Source organism: Macaca mulatta, chromosome 8, assembly GCF_049350105.2.
Source record: "Macaca mulatta isolate MMU2019108-1 chromosome 8, T2T-MMU8v2.0, whole genome shotgun sequence".
In the NCBI taxonomy this organism is placed as follows: domain Eukaryota; kingdom Metazoa; phylum Chordata; class Mammalia; order Primates; family Cercopithecidae; genus Macaca; species Macaca mulatta.
The window spans coordinates 116,147,067-116,168,957 of NC_133413.1; the positions used below are offsets into that span (position 1 = coordinate 116,147,067).

General features: G+C 39.8%; 1 protein-coding gene and 1 long non-coding RNA gene across 4 annotated transcripts in view; one reads left to right on the forward strand and one right to left on the reverse strand.

The window, feature by feature from the left end:
• The window catches only part of ZFPM2 (zinc finger protein, FOG family member 2), a 504,207-nt gene extending 490,522 nt beyond the window's left edge, over window positions 1-13,685 (forward strand). For all 3 annotated transcript variants that reach the window (XM_015145851.3, XM_077943950.1, XM_028852860.2), the window contains 2 exons: window positions 7,846-8,070; window positions 10,181-13,685. In XM_015145851.3, coding sequence (XP_015001337.3) covers window positions 7,846-8,070; window positions 10,181-12,672 — 2,717 coding nt within the window. In that variant the 3' untranslated portion in view covers window positions 12,673-13,685. The remainder of the gene's footprint in view (window positions 1-7,845; window positions 8,071-10,180) is intronic.
• Window positions 1-21,891, reverse strand: part of LOC144330841 (uncharacterized) — a 264,236-nt gene that overhangs the window by 20,826 nt on the left and 221,519 nt on the right. The window contains exon 3 of the long non-coding RNA XR_013397404.1: window positions 7,446-7,563. This is a non-coding gene — a long non-coding RNA (uncharacterized LOC144330841). The remainder of the gene's footprint in view (window positions 1-7,445; window positions 7,564-21,891) is intronic.

Here is a 21,891-nt window from a genome sequence, read left to right on the forward strand (position 1 = left end):
GGGGGAGGGGGAAGGAAAGGGGCCCTGGGTTGCTGTCAAGAGTGTTTGGTGAAGTAAATTTATATTAGTTGAGGGGATGGCAGTTGGAGTCGTGCACACCTAAAAGATGAAAATATAAGCTCTGGGCCGGTCGCGGTGGCTCAAGCCTGTAATCCCAGCACTTTGGGAGGCCGAGGCGGGTGGATCACGAGGTCAGGAGATCGAGACTATCCTGGCTAACATGGTGAAACCCCGTCTCTACTAAAAATACAAAAAACTAGCCGGGCGTGGTGGCGGGCGCCTGTAGTCTCAGCTACTTGGGAGGCTGAGGCGGGAGAATGGCGTGAACCCGGGAGGCGGAGCTTGCAGTGAGCCGAGATCACGCCACTGCACTCCAGCCTGGGAGACACAGCGAGACTCCGTCTCAAAAAAAAAAGAAAAGAAAAGAAAATATAAGCTCTGGCCGGGCAAATTGAGGCTTTTGTTTTTGGGGTTTGGCAAAAGTGGGTTTAGGTGGGGGTCAGAGATGGGGGTGGGGGTTTTTGATGGAATTTTTATTGTGGTTTTGTGGTGTGGTGGGAGTGGTGTCGTGGAGTTGATTATTGATATGTCCTACAAGCATGAATTAAATAACACCTTACTGGTAGTTATGCGGGGCTAGGATATTGAACGTAGGTGCGATTAATAACGTCATGGACTAGGGATCAAAGGCAGGCGCGGCAGGACGGGATGTGGTGGGAGTCAGCATTCTGCGATGGGGTTGCGTGCGGACCAGAGATAAAAGATACCAAATGCATGGAGAGCTCCTGTGACTGGTTAATAGGGTGATAGACCCGTGATCCATCGAGATGTCTTATTTAAGAGGAACGTGTGGGCGATCTTGATTGCTATGGCCCTGAGGTAAGAACCACATGCCGGATACAGTTCAATTATAGCTACCCCCACAAGTTATGGGCCCGGAGCGAGGAGAGTAGCACTCTTGAGCGGGATATTGATTTCACTGAGGATGGTGAACAAGGGATTCCTAAGTGAGGGGGGGCATCCGTGGTGAGGAGGATTTTTTAATAGGTATGTGCTATGTCCAATGAACAATTTAATGTACTATGTACGATTAATATAGGGCTAGTTCTGTTGGTATCCATGGGGGAAATGTGTGGACTTTGAGGGAGTGTGTTATGTGTTACTGTTGAAGTATTCATTAGAGTTCTTGCTTGTAAGCATGTCTTTTAAGGGGATTAGGTACGTATGTAAAAACATGTGCTATGTACAGTTAAGCATATATAGTACTATATATTATACATGTTGGCTAGCAGTAATGCACGAATTACATAATGGCATTAAAGGTAGGTTAGTACTAAAGTTATGCTGTAGGGCTTGTACAACATAAAATACAGAAAGTAGTTTAAGTCAGAACGCCAGTTTTGGGTGTTGGCAGTAGAGTTAAGTATTTTCTTTCTGATTGCCCTGGGGAGAATATTCCATTTCTGGTTTACAAGGCCAGTGTATTAATTTATACTATGAGGGCAGGTTCATTTGAGTAGGTTGTTCTCGATTAGGGAGGCCAGCGGTATTAAGATTAGGATCGTGATAAAGTATATTGTGGATGCTATTTGGCCAATGATGATAAAAGGTTGGGTCACTGGTTGGCTTCCAATTCAGGTTAGGGTTAGTAGAATTGTAACTAGGAGTCAGAATAGGAATTGGCTGAGTGGGCGGAATATTATGCTTTGTTGTTTGGATTTGTGGAGTATGGGGATAATTGCTAGAATGAGAATTGATAGGAAGAGTGCTAGTACGCCTCCCAATTTGTTGGGCACAGATCGTAGAATTGCGTATGCGAATAGGAAGTATCATTCTGGTTTAATATGTGGAGGAGTGCTTAGTGGGTTGGCTGGGGTATAGTTATCTGGGTCGCTTAGGAGGTCGGGTGAAAATAATGTTAATGTTGTTAGGGTAAAGAGGAGGAGGATTAGACCTAGGATATCTTTAATTGTATGGTAGGGGTGAAAGGCGATTTTGTCTGAGTTAGAGGAAATTCCGCAAGGGTTGTTCGACCCTGTTTCGTGTAGGAATAGTAAGTGTACGGTTGTGAGAGCGACGATAATGAAGGGTACGATGAAGTGTAGGGTGGAGAATCGTATGAGAGTGGGGTTATCAATGGGGTACCCACCTCAGACCCATTGAACAAGGTTGGTTCCGATGTATGGGACTGCTGAGAGTAGATTTGTGATTACTGTTGCCCCCCAGAATGATATTTGGCCTCATGGGAGTACGTAGCCCATGAAGGCTGTTGCTATGGTTATGAGTAGAAGCATGATGCCAATGTTTCAGGTTTCTAGGAGAAGATATGAGCCATAGTAGAGGCCTTGGCCTACGTGCAGGAAGAGGCAGATGAAGAGTATGGAGGCACCGTTAGCGTGGAGATAGCGGGTGGTTCAGCTGTAATTTACGTCTCGAGTGATGTGTGCGATTGAGGAGAAAGCAGAGGAAGTGTCTGGTGAGTAGTGCATTGCTAAGAATAGGCCTGTGATAATTTGTAGAATTAGGCAGGTTGCAAGAAGTGAGCCGAAATTTCATCACACAGAAATGTTGGATGGGGTAGGTAGGTCAATGAGGGAGTGGTTGATTATTTTTATGATTGTGTTAGATTTGCGTATTGGAATCATTTGGTGCTTTTATAGTTGAAATACAACGATGGTTTTTCATATCATTGGTTATGGTTAGAGTCCATATGGAAGCAATGACATATATTTTATTTACATTAAGCGTATTGTTGGTTCTGGGGTTTGTGGGTTTTTCTTCTAAGCCCTCTCCCATTTATGGGGGTTTAGCGTTGATTGTTAGTGGTGTAATTGGTTGTGTAATTATTTTAAATTATGGGGGGGCCTACATGGGTTTAATGATATTTTTAATTTATTTGGGGGGTATAATAGTTGTTTTTGGCTATACTGCGGCGATGGCTATTGAAGAGTATCCTGAGACATGAGGCTCAGGGTTTGAGGTTCTAGGGGGTCTTTTGGTGGGATTAATAATGGAAGTAGTACTAATTTTATGGGTTTTAAGTTTTGATGGAGTAGTGGTGGTGGTTAATTTTAATAACATGGGTAGTTGGGCGATTTTTGAGGGGGAATGATCAGGGTTAGTTCGAGGCGATTCTATTGGTGCGGGTGCCTTGTATGATTATGGGCGTTGATTAGTGGTGGTTGCTGGTTGAACGTTGTTTGTTGGTGTATATATTGTGATTGAGATTACTCGAGGTAATAGGCTATATTATTAGAAGTAGAGTTAGGGTAAGGGGAATGAGGAAAGAGAGGAAGTGGAGTTTGATTATGCCTTTCTGGGTAGTTACAGTTATGGAAGCAGTAATATGTGTTTGTGAGATTATTTTGGGTATAGATTTCTCTAGTCACGTTGAATCTAATAGGAGAAGGGCTAAATTTTGACTTATAAGTAGGTGTTGATAGGGAACTATACGATGGACTGTGGTGGGAAAGTATCCTAGTATATTGGAGAATTTGAATATTTGTGATGGATTTTTTACTTTTAGTTTGTTGGTTATAAGGGCGAGGTCTAGGGCTGTTAGGAAGCCGAGGGCAGTTGCGCATAAGGCTGAGAATTTTAGATAGGAGGGTATTGTTGGTTGGGGAAGTGAGGTAGGGGGGATATTGTTGGTGATAAGGAATCCTGCAATTATACTGCCTATTATGAGGCGTTTAATTGGGTTTAATAGGGCGGGGTTGTTTTCGTTGATGCTTATTAGGATTGGGAAGCGGGGTTGTCCTGTTAGGGTAAGGAGAATGGTTCGAGTACTGTAGGCGCTTGTTAGGGAGGTGGCGATGAGAGTAATAGATAGGGCTCAGGCGTTGGTATATGACGTATTTGTGGCTTCGATAATGAGGTCTTTGGAATAGAAGCCTGTGAGGAAGGGTATTCCCGTGAGTGCTAGGTTGCCAATAACTAGGGAAGTTGAGGTGAGGGGCATTGTTTTAAATAGACCACCTATTTTTTGGATGTCTTGTTCGTTATTTAAGTTATGGATAATAGATCCAGAGCACATAAAGAGTATAGCTTTGAAGAAGGCATGAGTGCAGATGTGTAGGAATGCTAAGTGTGGTTGGTTAATACCAATAGTGACTATTATTAGACCTAGTTGACTTGAGGTGGAGAAGGCCACGATTTTTTTGATATCATTTTGTGTGAGGGCGCAGATGGCTATGAATAGGGTAGTAATAGCTCCTAGACATAGTATGAGGTTTTGGATTAGTGTGTTGCTTTCTATTAAAGGGTGAAAGCGAATAAGTAGGAATACTCCGGCAACAACTATGGTGCTGGAGTGAAGTAGGGCTGAGACCGGGGTTGGACCTTCTATGGCAGAGGGTAATCAGGGGTGAAGACCAAATTGAGCTGATTTTCCTGTTGCTGCTAGGAGAAGGCCTACTAGTGGAAGGAGATTTGAGTTGGAGTTTAGAGCCAGTATTTGTTGAAAGTCTCACGAGTTATAATGCAGGAGGAATCATGTTATAGCCAGGATAAGACCAATGTCGCCGATGTGGTTATATAGGATTGCTTGGATGGCTGCTGTGTTGGCGTCTGCTCGAGCGTACCATCAGCTGATTAGAAGGAAGGATATGATTCCTACACCCTCTCAACCAATGAAGAGTTGGAAAAGGTTGTTGGCGGTGACTAGAATTAGTATGGCAGTGAGAAAAATGAGGAGATATTTGAAGAATTGATTGATGTTTGGGTCTGAGTTTATGTATCATAGTGAGAATTCTATAATAGATCAGGTGATGAATAGTGCGATTGGAATAAATATTATAGAAAAGTAGTCTAGTTTAAAGCTTAGTGTTAGATCTAATGTTTGGGTTGTTATTCAGTGTCAGCTTCAAATGGTTGTTTCTTGATTTGAGAAAATGTATAGGGTTATTGGAAGAAGGCTAGTAATAAAGGCATATATTATAGTTATCTTTACATAGTTTGGGTATGAGCGTTTTTTTGTCAGGATTAATGAGGGTGGCAAAAATTGGAAGAGTTAGGGAGGCGAGGGTTGTTATTATGATAGAGGTGCACATAATTATTACTTTTATTTGGAGTTGCACCAATGTTTTTGGCTCCTAAGGCCAGTGGATAGCTGTTATCCTTTAAAAGTTGAGAAAGCCTTAATTTTAAGTACGGGGGCATGGGTTAGCAGTCCTTGCAAGTTTTCTCGGTAAATCAGAAGTAGTAAGCTTCTATAGTTAGGTCCACAATCTAATATTTTGATTAAACTATATTTACAGGGAGTAAGTCCTAGAATGGTGTTGGGATTAAGGGTTAGAAGAATGACTGGGGCAAGGTGTACAAATATTAATGTGTTTTCTCGTGTGAAGGGGGGTTTTATGTTGATTATATGGTGTGTAAGTGTCCCTCGTTGCATTGTGACGAACATGTGGAGAGAGTAGAGGGCTGTAATTAGTATATTGAATCCTGTAAGTATGATAGTAATATGAGATCAAGAAAATGAAGCTGCGATTACAAAGAGCTCACCGAGTAGGTTAATGGTAGGGGGAATGACAAGATTAGCAAGGTTTGCTGTGAACCATCAAAAGGTTATTAATGGGAGTAGGACTTGAAGTCCTCGGGACAGTAATATGATGTGGCTGTGGGTGCGTTCGTAGTTTGAGTTAGCTAGGCAGAAATATATGGAGGAGGTGAGTCCATGGGCAACTATAAGGATAACTGCACCAGAGAAGCTTCAGGGGGGTTGGATGAGGGAGGCTACGATTACTAGGGCTATATGGCTTACGGAGGAGTATGCGATCAGTGATTTCAGGTCTGTTTGTCGAAGACAGATTGAGCTTGTTATGATTATACCTCATAGAGATAATATAAGGAATGGATATTATCCCTATATGGCTATGTACTCTGTTAAAGGGTTAAGGATAGAAGTGAGTTGTATTATGCCATAGCCACCTAGTTTTAGGAGTACTGCGGCAAGGACTATTGATCCTGCAATGGGGGCTTCGACATGAGCTTTAGGAAGTCATAAGTGTAGGCCATATAGGGGTATTTTTGTCATAAAGGCTATTATGCATGCTAGTCAAGTAAGGTTGTGAGATCAAGTGGTTGCTAGTTTTTGGTCTATAAGTGTTAGTAGTGTGATATTCAATGAGCCTGTGTTATTATAGGTGTAGATTAGTATAATGAGTAGGGGTAGAGAGCCGGTTAGAGTGTAAAATAAAAAGTATGTGCTTGCGTTGAGACATTCTGCTTGGTTACCTCATTTAGTGATGATAATTAGGGTGGGAATGAGGGTAGTTTCATATTCCAATCCCATTTCAACCACTGATGCGGTCATGGATGGGCAAGTTACTTAACACCAGTCTCCTCACCTATAGATGGATGAAGGGGGACAAAACACACATGGAGAGATTTTCCATGAGCGAACACATGAACATGACACATCATAGCATGACCTGATAAATAAGGTACCAGTATTAGCTGCAGTTCAAACACTGTTGTGTTTCTTTTAAGAGTACTGCAGTTGCCTCCCACCAGTCAAAAGTCTTTCTTCCAAATTCACTACCTTCAAAACTAGACTCTGCTGCTGTGATTCTATAATATCTGATTATGTCAGTGTCTTGCTTAAAATGATTCGGTGATGCTTCATAATCATGAAGACAAAATCTAAAACTCGTTGAGAGCCTGCAATTCTTTCAGTCTATCCCTGCCGCCTACAGCCTCTTCTCTCCCAGCCCTATCATGCTCCTTAACTCAACAGTACAGAACAGCCTCCCAGCCTCCCAGCCCCTCTCTCAGGCTCTCATGGCTTTCCCTGAGCTGCTCATTTGATCAGGATGATCCAACCCCTCTTCTCCACATAACTAGCTTAATTTCATCCTTCACACCTCAGCTTAGGCTGAGCTCATCATCTTCCCTCTAAATCTGTCTCTAATCTCCTCCTCTCTCCACTCCTGACATCAGCCTCTTTTCCATGCCCCGGGGCACTCCTCAGATACCTCCATCAGAACAGTAATTAGACTGTAATGTAATTAGCTGACCACATGTCCATCAACCGGAGGAGACTGTATGCTTCCTAAGGCCAGCTGTTTCATCTTTCATTTTGTTTTATACCCAGCTCAACACAGAGTTGGGCATATAGTAGCCACTCCGTAATTACTGTGTTAAAAAAAAATGGTGTCAGGGGTTGGCATCAGGGCTAACATTAGTTCAGCCATTACATCCTTACCTTTTAATCAATCAGATAATTTATATCACTATAAATGTATATTTTTTCTAACCATAAATATAATTTAAAATCAATATCTTAGGCCAGACACAGTGGCTCACACCTGTAATCCCAGCACTTTGGGAGGCTGAGGCAGGTGGATCACCTGAGGTAAGGAGTTTGAGATCAGCCTAGCCAACATGGAGAAACCCTGTTTCTACTAAAAATACAAAAATTAGCCAGGCATGGTGGCACTCACCTGTAATCCCAGCTACTTGGGAGGCTGAGGTAGGAGAATTGCTTGAACCCAGGAGGTAGAGGTTGCAGTGAGTTGAGATCGCACCACTGCACTGTAGCCTGGGTGACAGAGTGAGAATCTGTCACAAAAAATAAAACAAAATAAAATCAATATCTTGTGTTTTAAATATTGGAGTGTCCTCTTTCTAGAGTCTGGGAAGTTAAATTGCAGAGTATAACATTTCTTTCAAAGCCGAGTCCTCTGCTGTAGAACACCACCAAAGACTGTTACTCATCACTGTCCGATTGCCCAGTTCAGGACCTGAGAGCAGAGTCTGAGAAAAATTGAACTACATGCTGCTTTACCCATGGTTGGTTTCAAATGGACAGCAGCAAATGTGTCTCTGTGTTTTTCCCTGCAGAGGATATATTCCCTTGCAAGTCCTGTGGCATCTGGTATCGGAGTGAGCGGAATCTGCAGGCCCATTTGATGTACTACTGCAGTGGGAGGCAAAGAGAAGCTGCTCCAGTGTCAGAGGAGAATGAAGACAGTGCCCATCAGATTTCCAGCCTGTGCCCCTTCCCACAGTGCACCAAGAGCTTTTCAAATGCTCGAGCTCTAGAAATGCACCTGAATTCACACAGTGGTAAATGCTGCTTTTGTTTCTTCTGTGGCTCCAGAAGACTATTATTTTCATAAATATATATGCATTACATGTATACATCTATATCTATCTATCTGTAGCTATCTATAACATCAAAATCAAACTTTCTGGGTCAACCAGTGTGATCTTATGCCACTTATACTCAGCATATTTTACTCAAAAGATTTGGGTCTTAATTCTTTTCTGACAAATTCAGTGCTCTGACCACAGACCAAATCATTCTATTTGTTTTCGACTGAGGTTTTAAAAAAGCACATTATTTTCAAAGAAAGTCTCAATACCATTTGAATATTGTCATTTATTGCTTTAGTGTCAAGCAATCTTTGGAAACTGACCATAGTGTTTCCTGTGTGGTAGGGAAGAAATAATAGGTACATAAATATAAGTATTTGCTGAATTGAAATAAAGCTATTCTATTGATAGATCCAATTAAAATTACAATTCAGGGATGTTTACTTTTAAATATGGATCAGCAAAATATTCTTGACTTCCGAAAGATGCGTCATAACAGCTTAGCTGGTTTTTATGACATAAAACTACTTTTAGTACTATGTTTTAAAATCCCTTAAGAAAAAATAGGCTGAAAAACAAATAAGGTTTTTAAGGCCCTCTCTTAATAGCAAGGTGGCAACTGTTCCCATTTAATTTGGAATTGTATGCCAGCTATTTTTGGTTTCATTTCATAGCATTCTAATTAACATATTTTTTTAAAAAATGAATTTAATTGAATGTACAGAATTCTATTGACTTTAAATAATTTTAGGTACATTCTTGCATGGGACAAACTAGGGACTGAGAATCATAGTTTTTCAGCACCTGTGATACAAACCTTGTAGGACACCTCTGGGTGACTTTCTTAGCTGTCTTTGCCTAGATTAAATGATTTTAAAATGGAAATACATGTTGAGTTTTAAGCTACTGTTCTAACCTCCAGTGCTGTAGTACAGTTCAAGCTTTTGTCTTTGAACCTATAAAAGTAGGCAATTTCCTTTCTGCTCATCCTCTTTCCTCTTCTTGCAAATGAGCTATCTTCATATAGATAATAAAGCAGGGGAAGCAGAAACAGATTGGTTGTCTCAGATGGTGAGTAAAGTCATATACAAAACAAAAAGAGCAGAATATAGGGGTCCTTTCAGCTAAATGGAAAAAATGAGTATTGGATTCATTAAGGAAAAAAGGAGACAAGGATAGTTAGACCCTTTTATGACTACAGGACTAGGTACCTCTGCCATGTTTTCAGCTTATGAATGTAAAAGGCGGTCTTATTTTAGTCCAGAGTACAGAGGGGATAAGCCAAGCTGATTTTACCATATGCTGACCAATGGGAGCTAGAGTCAACCTCAGTGATGCTTACCCACCACAGTCAATGATAATATTCAAAATATGTAATCATGGACTAGAAATAGGCAGCGATCAATCAGCATGGATGTCAATGCGAAATGACTATATTAGTATACTGGTAGACTATATTAGTCTACCAGGTAAATTATCAGCCCTGGATAGAGATAAACTATGTTCAGCAAAATTGTGGCATAAAATTTTAAATTTATGTTAAATATCAATTAGGATGTTATTAATTACTTTACAAAATCGTTTCTATTTGGCTTCTTTAGAATATAACCTATATGTAGTGTACTGAGAGTTATTTGATTTGCATTGGTTTTCAACAGCAATCCTAATGAATGCTCACTTCTTCCTAATGTAGAGGCTAATGTTCTAGTAGGAAGGTTATTGGATCAGTAATTATAAAATCTGAGGCTCAGGCATGGCTTCATCACTTAATAGCTTTATTAACATAATCAGTTCCCTTAGCCTCCTTCAGCGTGTTTCCTCATCTGTAAAATGGAGACAGTGACACTTACTCCACTTCGATGCCGTCATATTCATGAAAGTAGTTTGAAAACTATAAAGTGCTATTATTATTATCACACACTGTAAGAGATGTCACAAGAAGACAGTGAATATAATGAATGAGATTCTGAATGATTTCATTCCCATTGTGTTGCAAACATTAGGTCATTAGAAAAGGTCCCTAGCATTCAAAGACCAACACACATGTTTCTCATTGTTCTTATTTTGTATGTCTCCCTAGGAGTGAAAATGGAAGAATTTCTGCCCCCTGGTGCTAGTCTAAAATGCACCGTCTGTAGCTACACTGCTGATTCTGTGATCAACTTTCACCAACACCTGTTCTCCCATCTCACTCAAGCTGCCTTCCGATGTAATCACTGCCATTTCGGCTTCCAGACTCAGAGGGACTTATTGCAGCACCAGGAGCTCCATGTCCCTAGCGGCAAACTTCCCAGAGAAAGTGACATGGAACACTCTCCAAGTGGAACCGAAGACAGCTTACAGCCAGCCACAGACTTACTGACCAGAAGCGAACTTCCCCAGAGCCAAAAGGCCATGCAGACTAAAGATGCGAGCTCTGACACAGAGCTGGACAAGTGTGAGAAAAAGACTCAGCTCTTTCTCACAAACCAGAGACCAGAGATACAGCCTACAACAAATAAACAAAGCTTTTCTTACACAAAAATAAAGTCTGAGCCCTCTAGCCCAAGACTTGCCTCATCTCCAGTTCAGCCTAATATTGGGCCTTCTTTCCCTGTGGGCCCTTTCCTATCTCAGTTTTCTTTCCCCCAAGATATCACCATGGTCCCTCAAGCTTCAGAGATCTTAGCCAAGATGTCTGAACTGGTGCATCGGCGACTGAGGCATGGCAGTAGTAGCTACCCTCCTGTCATCTACAGCCCCTTGATGCCCAAGGGGGCTACTTGTTTTGAGTGTAACATAACATTCAATAATTTGGATAATTATCTAGTGCACAAAAAGCATTATTGCAGCAGCCGATGGCAGCAGATGGCTAAGTCCCCAGAGTTCCCTAGTGTGTCAGAAAAGATGCCTGAAGCTTTGAGTCCCAACACCGGCCAAACCTCCATAAACCTTCTCAACCCAGCTGCTCATTCTGCTGATCCTGAGAATCCACTTCTTCAAACATCTTGCATCAATTCTTCCACTGTCTTAGATTTAATTGGGCCAAATGGGAAGGGCCATGACAAGGACTTTTCCACTCAAACTAAGAAGCTCTCCACCTCCACTAACAATGATGACAAAATTAATGGAAAACCTGTTGATGTGAAAAATCCCAGTGTCCCCTTAGTGGATGGGGAAAGTGACCCAAATAAGACTACCTGTGAAGCTTGCAACATTACCTTCAGCCGGCACGAAACATACATGGTCCACAAACAGTATTACTGTGCTACTCGCCACGACCCTCCACTAAAGAGGTCTGCTTCCAACAAAGTGCCTGCCATGCAGAGAACCATGCGCACACGCAAGCGCAGAAAGATGTATGAGATGTGCCTACCTGAGCAGGAACAAAGGCCTCCACTGGTTCAGCAGAGATTTCTTGACGTAGCCAACCTCAGTAATCCTTGTACCTCCACTCAAGAACCCACAGAAGGGCTAGGAGAGTGCTACCACCCAAGATGTGATCTCTTTCCAGGAATTGTCTCTAAGCACTTGGAAACTTCCCTGACGATCAACAAATGTGTTCCAGTTTCCAAATGTGACACTACTCATTCCAGTGTTTCCTGCCTAGAGATGGACGTGCCCATAGATCTCAGCAAAAAGTGTTTATCTCAGTCTGAGCGGACGACCACGTCTCCCAAAAGGCTGCTGGACTATCACGAGTGCACTGTGTGCAAGATCAGTTTTAATAAGGTAGAAAACTATCTGGCCCACAAGCAGAATTTCTGCCCGGTTACTGCACATCAGCGTAATGACCTGGGTCAACTGGACGGCAAAGTGTTTCCGAATCCAGAAAGCGAACGAAACAGCCCTGATGTCAGCTACGAAAGAAGCATAATAAAATGTGAGAAAAACGGGAATTTGAAGCAGCCTTCCCCCAATGGAAACCTATTTTCATCCCACCTAGCAACCCTGCAAGGCTTGAAGGTCTTTAGTGAAGCCGCTCAGCTCATTGCTACAAAAGAAGAAAACAGACATTTGTTTCTTCCACAATGCCTTTACCCTGGAGCAATAAAGAAAGCAAAAGGAGCCGACCAGCTTTCTCCATATTATGGAATCAAGCCAAGTGATTATATTTCTGGTTCTCTTGTCATCCATAACACTGACATCGAGCAAAGCACAAATGCAGAAAATGAATCTCCTAAAGGCCAGGCTTCCTCAAATGGGTGCGCTGCGCTGAAGAAAGATTCTCTACCATTGTTGCCCAAAAATCGAGGAATGGTAATAGTGAACGGTGGACTGAAACAAGATGAGAGACCTGCTGCCAACCCACAGCAAGAGAACATTTCCCAGAATCCTCAGCATGAAGACGACCACAAATCTCCCTCATGGATCTCTGAGAACCCATTAGCTGCCAATGAGAATGTCTCACCAGGAATTCCCTCAGCAGAGGAACAGTTGTCTAGTATAGCAAAAGGTGTGAATGGTTCCACCCAGGCTCCAACCAGTGGGAAATATTGCCGGCTGTGTGATATCCAGTTCAACAACCTTTCAAACTTTATAACTCACAAGAAGTTTTATTGCTCATCACATGCAGCGGAACATGTCAAATGAACTAACTGAATAAACATCAGTCACCTCTGGTATCAGTGTTTAGTATGTTGTTCTAACCAGTCCAGAAAAAAAAAAAAAAAGCTATTTGAATTACATCTGGGCAATCAGGAGATAATTCATTATGGCTGAGTTGAAGACTTGAGGTGTAATTTCATTACAGTCCATTAGTAAAGTGTATTATTGGTGCCATTTTCAAAAAAAATTAATTTATTTTACCAGCAGTATTCATAGCTGTGGTTATGTTATTTTTTATTTAAAAACTTTATATTAAAGTCATTTGTAATGTTATTGTATAGTTATTGTGTAGCACATATGGTTTGCACTGTATAGTAGCTTTTAAAGAAAATAGTCACAAACAATACAGAAAATCATTTTAGAAATAGCTTCAAAAGCACTTGTGTATCTTGATTTTTTCTTATATGCTGTTGCAGATATATGTATGTGCTAAAATATAACTTGCAAAGATGTTCTAAATACACATGCTATAAGTTCGCCTTAAGATTTCAATTCTTGGATAATCAGGCTCCGTTTGCACTTTATATTTTAGCAGATACAGTCTCTTAGTCACTAGGCTTTGCATTTGTATGTAGCTGTATGTTTCTGTCCATTTTCTTAATCCTAAACCTGTATGTTAAATGAAGATGGCAATTTTTTTCTTGTATAGTACTTGGATTTTCTTTCGCTGATGCAGCTCTGTCTCAATTTTTAAACCTTTGCTGTTAAATGCAATACTTTATAAAGAATGAACAAAATTACTGGAAGCAGTATTGTAAGTAATGAGGTAGTATTAATCAGTTTTATCTTTTGAAAGGCACAGTCTAAATCGAAACCCTAAACTCAATGCTGCAAGTATGAATTTAATTCATATATAAGATCTATTTAAATATAAGAGTAGCAATACTGCACCTGGTGATCGCAAAGATAATGTTCTACTTCTGATAGAAATAATTTCTCAACAAATGTTGTTACTATGCATGTATATGGATGGAATAAAATTCCAGATTGTTGGAGGAGTTTGGCGTACTTTTTTTCCCTTTAAAATAGAAGAGAAACCCTAAATCTATTCCTTGTGATGAGAATAGTTTCAAAATGGCACTGAATAGCTGTATTAACACAATGACAAATCAGTAAAGAGAAAGATTGTCCTTTACATACACCTAATTAATATAACTTACTCTATTAAAATGAACTAGAGGCTCCAGGCCATGAAACTAGAAAAGTTCTTCATTATAACTATGTATAATTAGCAGAATCTCTCTGTCTGCCTTTCCACATAATCACTACAGCACAGATAAAGAGCAGTTTCATGTGTGTCTACAAAACTTACAAGTCATATGCACAAGAATCAACACAAATGTTGGTCAAATGCACCCAAGATTCAGATGAAGTTTACCAGAGAGAGGTTTGCATTTTGAGGAACGGTGATGTGGTATGGTAAAGTGACTCTGATGAGTAAAGATGTGCAAATCTCATGCTTGGGATTTGTACATTTGTATAATCCAGGAGTTTGCATATTGAGGGGGAGCGGAGAGCAGAGAATGTGGGCCCAATGGGCCAGCCAGAGACATTGAGAGTGACTCGGCAGACATGATGATCTCCCGCAAAATTAGGAATCTCCTGACTTAGAAAGGCAACTACCCACTTGAGGCTAAGACACACTCTTTACAGATAGGTTGTGATGCACTATGATTCATCCATATTGAATCTGGTAACATAACGAACATAAATGTTGGCCTTAAGCATAACATACAAATACTGTAACAAAACATAAAAAAAAATGCTATGTTGTCAAAAACGTTTCTCCAGTTGCTCGTTGAGAATAACTATTTTCAGAATTGAAATCATGGGCTTAACTGATGCTTTCCATTTCAGTCAATGATTAAACACTGAGGTGAACAGAACTAAGGTGCTTAATAGTGTGTAACAGGAATCTCTCAAATTATCAGATCCTTGGGGATCAATGGAGATGTTCAGAAAGACCTGTGTGGTGCACAGGTTGGAACTGGTAAGGCTGAGTATTCTTAAGAGGGCTTTCTTCCCCAATCTCTTTTTCATCTTCTTTCCTCTTCAAAAAGAAAGAAAAAAAAATAACCAAATCAACATATATTTATTGATTACGTGGCTTGTATCCACTATTTAGGGGATGAAGGCAAAGAAATATAACACATGACTCTTTTCTCAAAGAGCTTATAACTTGATTCAATTTAGTGCTTCTCAACACTTATCTCACTAGAATTGCCTAAGGAATATTTAAAAATGCCAATTATGTATATATTTTTGTACGTTGGGCCTTACCCTAGATCAATTGGAGAAACACTCAAGCCTGTGAGCTCTGAGAATCTGTATCTTGTAAAACCTGTCCAGGTGGTTCTAATATGCAAACAGTGTTGGGAAATACTGAAAGGTAAATTAGAAGGAAACATGAAGGATAAATGAGACTAAGTATAGTAAAAGTATAGTAAAAAGATAAAAGGAACCAATATGAGGTGATAGAGCTGGGGCAGGCTGCACAAATAGGGTAGGTTCTGGAGAGGGGGATACCGTGGTAAGGAAGGCTACCTTTAGGCCACCCTGAGATATTTGTACAGTGTATCCACAGGGTGTTTATTTCAAGTATTGTTTGTCTAGTTGAAAGTAAGTTCTAATAGCTGTTCACAGAAAGAAGAACATAGTGTAGGTTGAAGTAGTGACATTTGGATCAGAACTAGACCGTGGAGAGTGTAGAGGAGGAAAATGATATTTCTACATGTGGCAATCACTGTATGTTACAGTACAAAAGTGGAATGCAACTGGCATGTGAGGATGAAAAGTGAGTAAAACATTTTTCAAAAGAAGAGAGTTTAGATTGGAAAGAAAAGGAAGCTAAAGTGGGAGGATTGCTCAAGCCCAGGAGTTGGAGACTGCAGTCCCTTATGATCACGCCTGTGAATAGTCACTGTACTCATGCCTGGACAATGTAGCAATACCCAATCTCTAAAAAATAAAAAATAAATGTAAAAAAGAAAAAAAAGTATAAATAGGGATCTGGTATCACCATGCCAGACCTTGAGTGGCAGACTTAAGTTTTATGGACTAAGGTTTATGGACTTGCCTTATACTTTGCCTCTTAAATAGGGTCAAAAATGAAAACTATGTTTAGGAATGGTAATAGAGTAAGTATGAGGTCTAGATGCTACACAGAGGAAGTTTATTTAGAAGTCCATAGTGATGTTTTCAAATGAGGGGGCGGGAAATGAGAGCCTCTACCAGGTGAATGGAGAAGCACAAGCGTGGGTACAAGATTTAATGTGGGTACAATGAATTAATGAGTAACCATCAAGACTTGGTACAAGTTAGTGAAGATGAAATCAAACAAGAAGCCAAATATCTTCAACCCACACTGATTAAAAAAATGACCCATGTTCAATAAACATTGAAGTCAGAATATTATCGGTTGAGTAATCTAGTTGAAGAGTAGTAAAAAGAACCATGGTTTATATCAGTTCTTCAGCTTGTGGTATCTCAATCGTCTACAGAATTCTAAAGCCTACTAAATGAGAACAGCTTAGTTTTCAAGTTTTTTGTTTGTTTGTTTGTTTTTTAACAAAGCAATCTTAGGGTATTCTTTGTTGTTTTCTCTTGGCTACAATGAAGAACCTTTGAATTAAACAGAGAGAGTGGGAAGCTGTGTGCGAAATTAGTTAAGCTGGCAGCAGATTTTAGTATATAATTGGTCTTTCAAGTGCTTATTTCTAATACGTAACACATTTCAGTGTTTAAAACTACTATAATTTAAAATAATTCAACATATATGTTTTAATATTGAAATTGAAATGGAAAATCAAGTTGTTATGGAATCTGTGAGCACTATTTGAAAACTTTATAGCCAGTAAGAATGCTCTTATTTTCAGGCAAAACTAAGGTTTAGAGATTTTAAGTGCTCAAAGTTATAAAGCTAATAATTGAGAATCAGATACCTGGATTTTGCCCTCCGACTACCTGCTAACATCATGTTCTTTCCTTCATTAAAACAGAAGGCAAAGACTAAGGCATGTGATGGTATCAATGTTATCCAAATGTCTTGGTCTCCAATCTATGTTTTGAAAGAAAGGCAACATTTCCCTTCAAATGCGTAAATTTCAATGGCTTAAGCCTCCACCAGCTTGTATGCCAGAATATGGACTAATAAGCTATTGAGATTTTCCCAGTGTGGCGACCCTTTTGAGACTGCTCTTGGATGGGCTGAGGGGGGTCACCGCCACCTTCTCCAGGTAAGGACCACTGCTTTCACACTCGGGTTTCAAGGGAAGAGACACTGCTCTCCCCTTACCACATAATCACCAGCATCAGATATGCCTCACTCTTAATAACACAGTCCATCAGTATTTCCTTAAAGTTCAGGAAAGATAGAAGAGAAGAGCAATGTACAGAATACCCCTCAAGTACTCCAGTGACCCAAATCTAACCCCCAGCTTTCTTGCAGGATGACCACCTGAACTCTCTGCACCATAAGTGGATCCACACCTCTTGTGTTAAAGTGTCCTAAACAATTTCACAGTAGGACCCAAAGAGAAGCAGGTTTTCGCTCATCCTAGTCACAGGTTCACCTCTGGAATACTCACTTCCTGCCTTAATGCTGACCCTTTTAAAGTTCCCCCTTCTTATCCTTCTAGCCACACCACATTAGATTCCACAAGTCATCACGACAATCAGGTCAAGGGCTGCATATCTTAAAAACAGAGGCATCAGTAGTCAGTCTGATACATTTACACAGTGAATTCACTGCCTTTGAGGCCTCTTCTCATTTTCTTTGAGAAAGTGCTTAAAGAAGAAAACATATAAAATAGGTCAATGAGAAAAAATTGAAAGTACAGGCAAAGGGTAATTTAAATCCATACTTAGAAAGGAAACATTTCTCTAATGAAAACTGTAAAAACAAAGCAAAAACAAAAAGAAGAACTATTCATTTCATAAGCAAATTTTTTCTATTAATGTATAGAATGGTTGAGGTTCTTGAAGTTGCCATATCTCAAATATTTTCATTCAGAAACATGTCTATTTGTTCCTGTCACCCAGTAAGGTTAATAAATATAAATTGACTGAAAATAGTGGTTTTCCCATAACTAAAGATGGTCATTCCCCACAACAAATTGTCTTTATTATTAAAGGCCAATATTCCCTATAGTTCTTTTAAAAGATGTTTTTTTCCCAGTTTCTAATTATCAAGGATTCAAATGATCTTAACTTGGGTCACCTTGTCACATAATAAGGGAAATGTACAAGTAGGAAATATTTTTAGTTTCACAGATGCAAGAATAAGTAGCAATCTCCAAAGTATTTCAGTTTTTAGCTTCAACATTATTCTCTAACACCAAACCTTTATAAGATTCACTTTGAAAAGTATCAATATTAAATTATTGACATTTAAGACTAAGAAATTGGCCAGGCTTGGTGGCTCAAGCCTGTAATCCCAGTACTTTGGGAGGCCAAGGAGGGTGGATCACCCAAGGTCAGAAGTTCAAGACCAGCCTGGCCAACATGGTGAAACCCCGTCTCCACTAAAAATACAAAAAAAATTAGCCAGGTGTGGTGACACACAACTGTAATCCCAGCTACTCAGGAGGCTGTGGCAGTAGAATCACTTGAACCTGGGAGGCGGAGATTGCAGTGAGCCCAAATTACGCCACTGCACCCCAACCTAGGTGACAGAGCAAGACTCAGTTAAAAAAAAAAAAAAAGACGAAGAAATTATTTTATACCCACTTGTGCATAGAGCTGAGTTTAGTAATTTTCAGTGGGTTTGAAACACTCCAACTTCTAATTTCAAGAGCTAATATAAGCCATTTCTGTATACTACTCCTGCTAGATTATGGTAAAATAGTAAACAAAGGACTGGATATCAAAGAGTGAAATAAGTCACAAATTTAGTAACTAGTACTTGGTACAGATCCATTATGATGACCCTTAATAAGGGTTTCTGAATGGATTTATGAATGACTAATGGAGAGAGAAAACAACTGGTATATGAATATATGAGTGAATAATGCATGAAGGAGTAACTGTCTAGTTGAGAATCAACCTGATATAATTAACTAATTAATGAAAATGGATAATTTGCCAGATAGTTTTCAAACCATTACTTTTTGATATGGGGATGCATGTTCATTATTTCAGTACCATTGCAGGAAAATAAAACCACATGCATATACGAAAATCTCCTTCCTTGTAAAGTCAGTATCTGGCATAGGTATGTCAAACAGACAACCTGTATAGGGAAATAGTTACAAAAGTGTTGGATAGCCTGAGGGAGTTGAAAGGGATTGGGAACCTCAGGAACCCATCAGCACTCTGAAGACTGGAGGAGCAAGAGGGAAAATGTTATTTCCAAGAAACAATGATTATCATGTTGCTATCGGATCTACCACACTATAGCTTTGTAGGAAGCCAGGAGGCCAGACTCCTGCTGATAGTGAAGAATCTCAGGAGTCTAAACTAACATCGATGTCACTGATAAAACCAGAGCCCCTGAAGGCTGTGCCACTGAGACTGCTGGAGATGGGGCGGCATTTGCTTCCACTTCCAGGGGTGTACCAGTTTCATAGGAATCTGTTATTGTCCACTGTTACTGCTGCTGTCACCAGAGGTGCCATCCAAAGCAGAAAACAAGAGCATCTCCTTTCATCCTGTCTTTTAATATCCAACCAATGTCTTCCATAGGCAAAAGCGAGCCAGACATCACCCGGCATGGGAGTCTGGAAAATGCGGCCTGAGCAAAGCAGGAATAGACAAACAACTGGCATAGACTAGCCTTGAGAGCTTGGCTTGAAAGGTTTTGTGTTTTCTTATCACAGCTTCTCATCTGCTACTTGTATCTTCCCTTCTAAGATGAAACAGAACCACTCAACTCAATAGCTAAAATTCCAGCCACTTTCACTCACTCTCTCCAGTGTATATAAATCTAACAGAAACATTCTCTGTAGATAGGGAGAAAGGAACATATTAGTTCTTCGTGAGTGCTGTAATAACAAACTACCACAAATTTGGTGACGTGAAAAAAAACAAAACTGTATTCTTTCACAGATCTGGAGGCCAGGAGTCTGACATCAAGATGTTGGCAGGGTTGTGCTTCCTTCAGTGTCTCTGGGAGATAAACTTTCTTGCCTTTTCTAGCTTCTGGTGACTGTCAGCATTCCTTGTCTTGTGTCTACATCACTCCAGTCTCTATCTCCATGGTAGCATTATCCCCTCTTCTGTCTGTCATTTCCTCCTGCCTCTCTTATAGGAACAACAATGATTGCCTTTAGGATCCACAAGGATAATCGTGAATAATCTCCCCATGTCAAGATCATAAATCACATGTGCCAAAATCTTTTCATCCTACAAGGCAACATTTAGAGGTTCTAGAAATTAGGACCTGATATCTTTGGGGATCATTTTACAGTCTCCTGTAGGGAAGTATTGAAATACTCTGGCCAATAGGGAGGTAGAGGAGAGGAGATAGAGAGAAGCCATATAGAGAGAAGATAGGAGCCATAACCTTTGAAAAAGGTTATAGCTCCCAGCCGGGTTCTACAAACTGTGGCAGCACAGCAGAAATTAAGTTAATCCCAAGCTGGTGAATCTCTTGGAACTTGACTGAGACACAAATGTTATTAACAAACATCAATAATATTCCATAAAAAATATCTAAGCCAACAGGTCTCAACTGATCACTCATGACCCAATCATGAGGCATAATTGAGTCTGATGACAGCTCTGCAGCAGGTGGTGTATCTATTTGCAACTTAATAAACCTTATTAATTCAGAGAATCATGAAAAATCAGGCACAGGCTGGGAAAAAGTTTACTTTGGCACTATCTAGAAAAAAGAGTTTGCTCAGTATATTAATAAACAGGATTGAAAGAAAATAAACTGTTTTCAAGAACCTTAGCTGCTCCATTTTGCATACAAATAATATATTAATTTCAAACAGTTTTTATCTACATATTAAAGAAGGATGTCAGAGGTTTTTGCTTGGCAATGCTTCTTTGATCATTCACTGCATTTTCTACATATGATGTAATCTGGTTTCAGATGGTGTAAATGTATAAAATTCACTAAGCCCAGAACTTTTTTTCCCTGTCGGGGTTCATTGACCCTCAAGGAAAACAGTTAATCAAGTAAAATACAATCTTTTTATATTCATAGGAAAATATATACTGATAAAATAGTTTTTCTTTTAAAATTAGAAATAGAGGAATAAAAATTTATAAAAATTCAGTAAACGTAAAAAATACATAATATCATAGCTGGTTTAAAGTAAGAGTCTCATGACAGAAAGAGTAAGTGGTTCACATGAACAAAGAATGAAGGCAATAAACATGGAAATCATAAGAAAAAAATCTTAAGAGGAACAGACAGAAAATTCAAGACAAAGACAGGAAGTAACAGGAAGATGTTCACAGAACACTCACAGACATGCCTATGTGAACACACAGGCTCCTTCCTCCTGCTACAATGTAAATGGCACCTGATCTTAGTCAAAACCAATCCTACGTAAGCATCCCATTCCTTCTAACCAATTCAATGATGTAGCGCCTTCAATTATTCTCCTACTTTCTTGGCACAAAAGCAAGAGATGTATCTTCATAAATTGATGTCAGGACTTGAACTAGAAGCAATACTGCTCCGAATTGAAGTGTGAACCAGAAATGAAAGCGTTTTCTTTATACGTTCTGGATTCTAATCTTGGGAGATGGCTAGTGTTCCAATGATGCTCAGATGAAATTACTGCTTGTTTAGCGGATGTAGACTTGCAGCAGATTCAATTTAGAGATCAAAAGAATGTGATATTACACATACACAGTTTTGAGCAGTTAGTGTTATACCTACTACATGAGTCCTATAATTATTATTTTTTCAATGAGCAAATTGAGGCTTAAAGCAGTTGAATGAGTTCCCCAAATGGCAGAACCAGTGGAGCCAAGTGTTTGAACCCAGTTATTTGTCTAGAAGCCTTTGCCGCTCTTTCTCCTAGGGCCCTGATTCTCACTGCCTCTACCTCAAGCCAGATTTCTTATTATCTTGCAGTTCTACCTGATGCCTGTTACACCCAGTGGTGTAGAAATTTTCTGAGTTAGGATAACCGTTAGTCACATTCTGCCTGGGAAAATCCTAGCCTTTTACAGAATTTGTCTTAAAATTTTCATACGTATTTTTATCAAGAATTGTATCAAAATAATTGGATGGTTCCATAGACT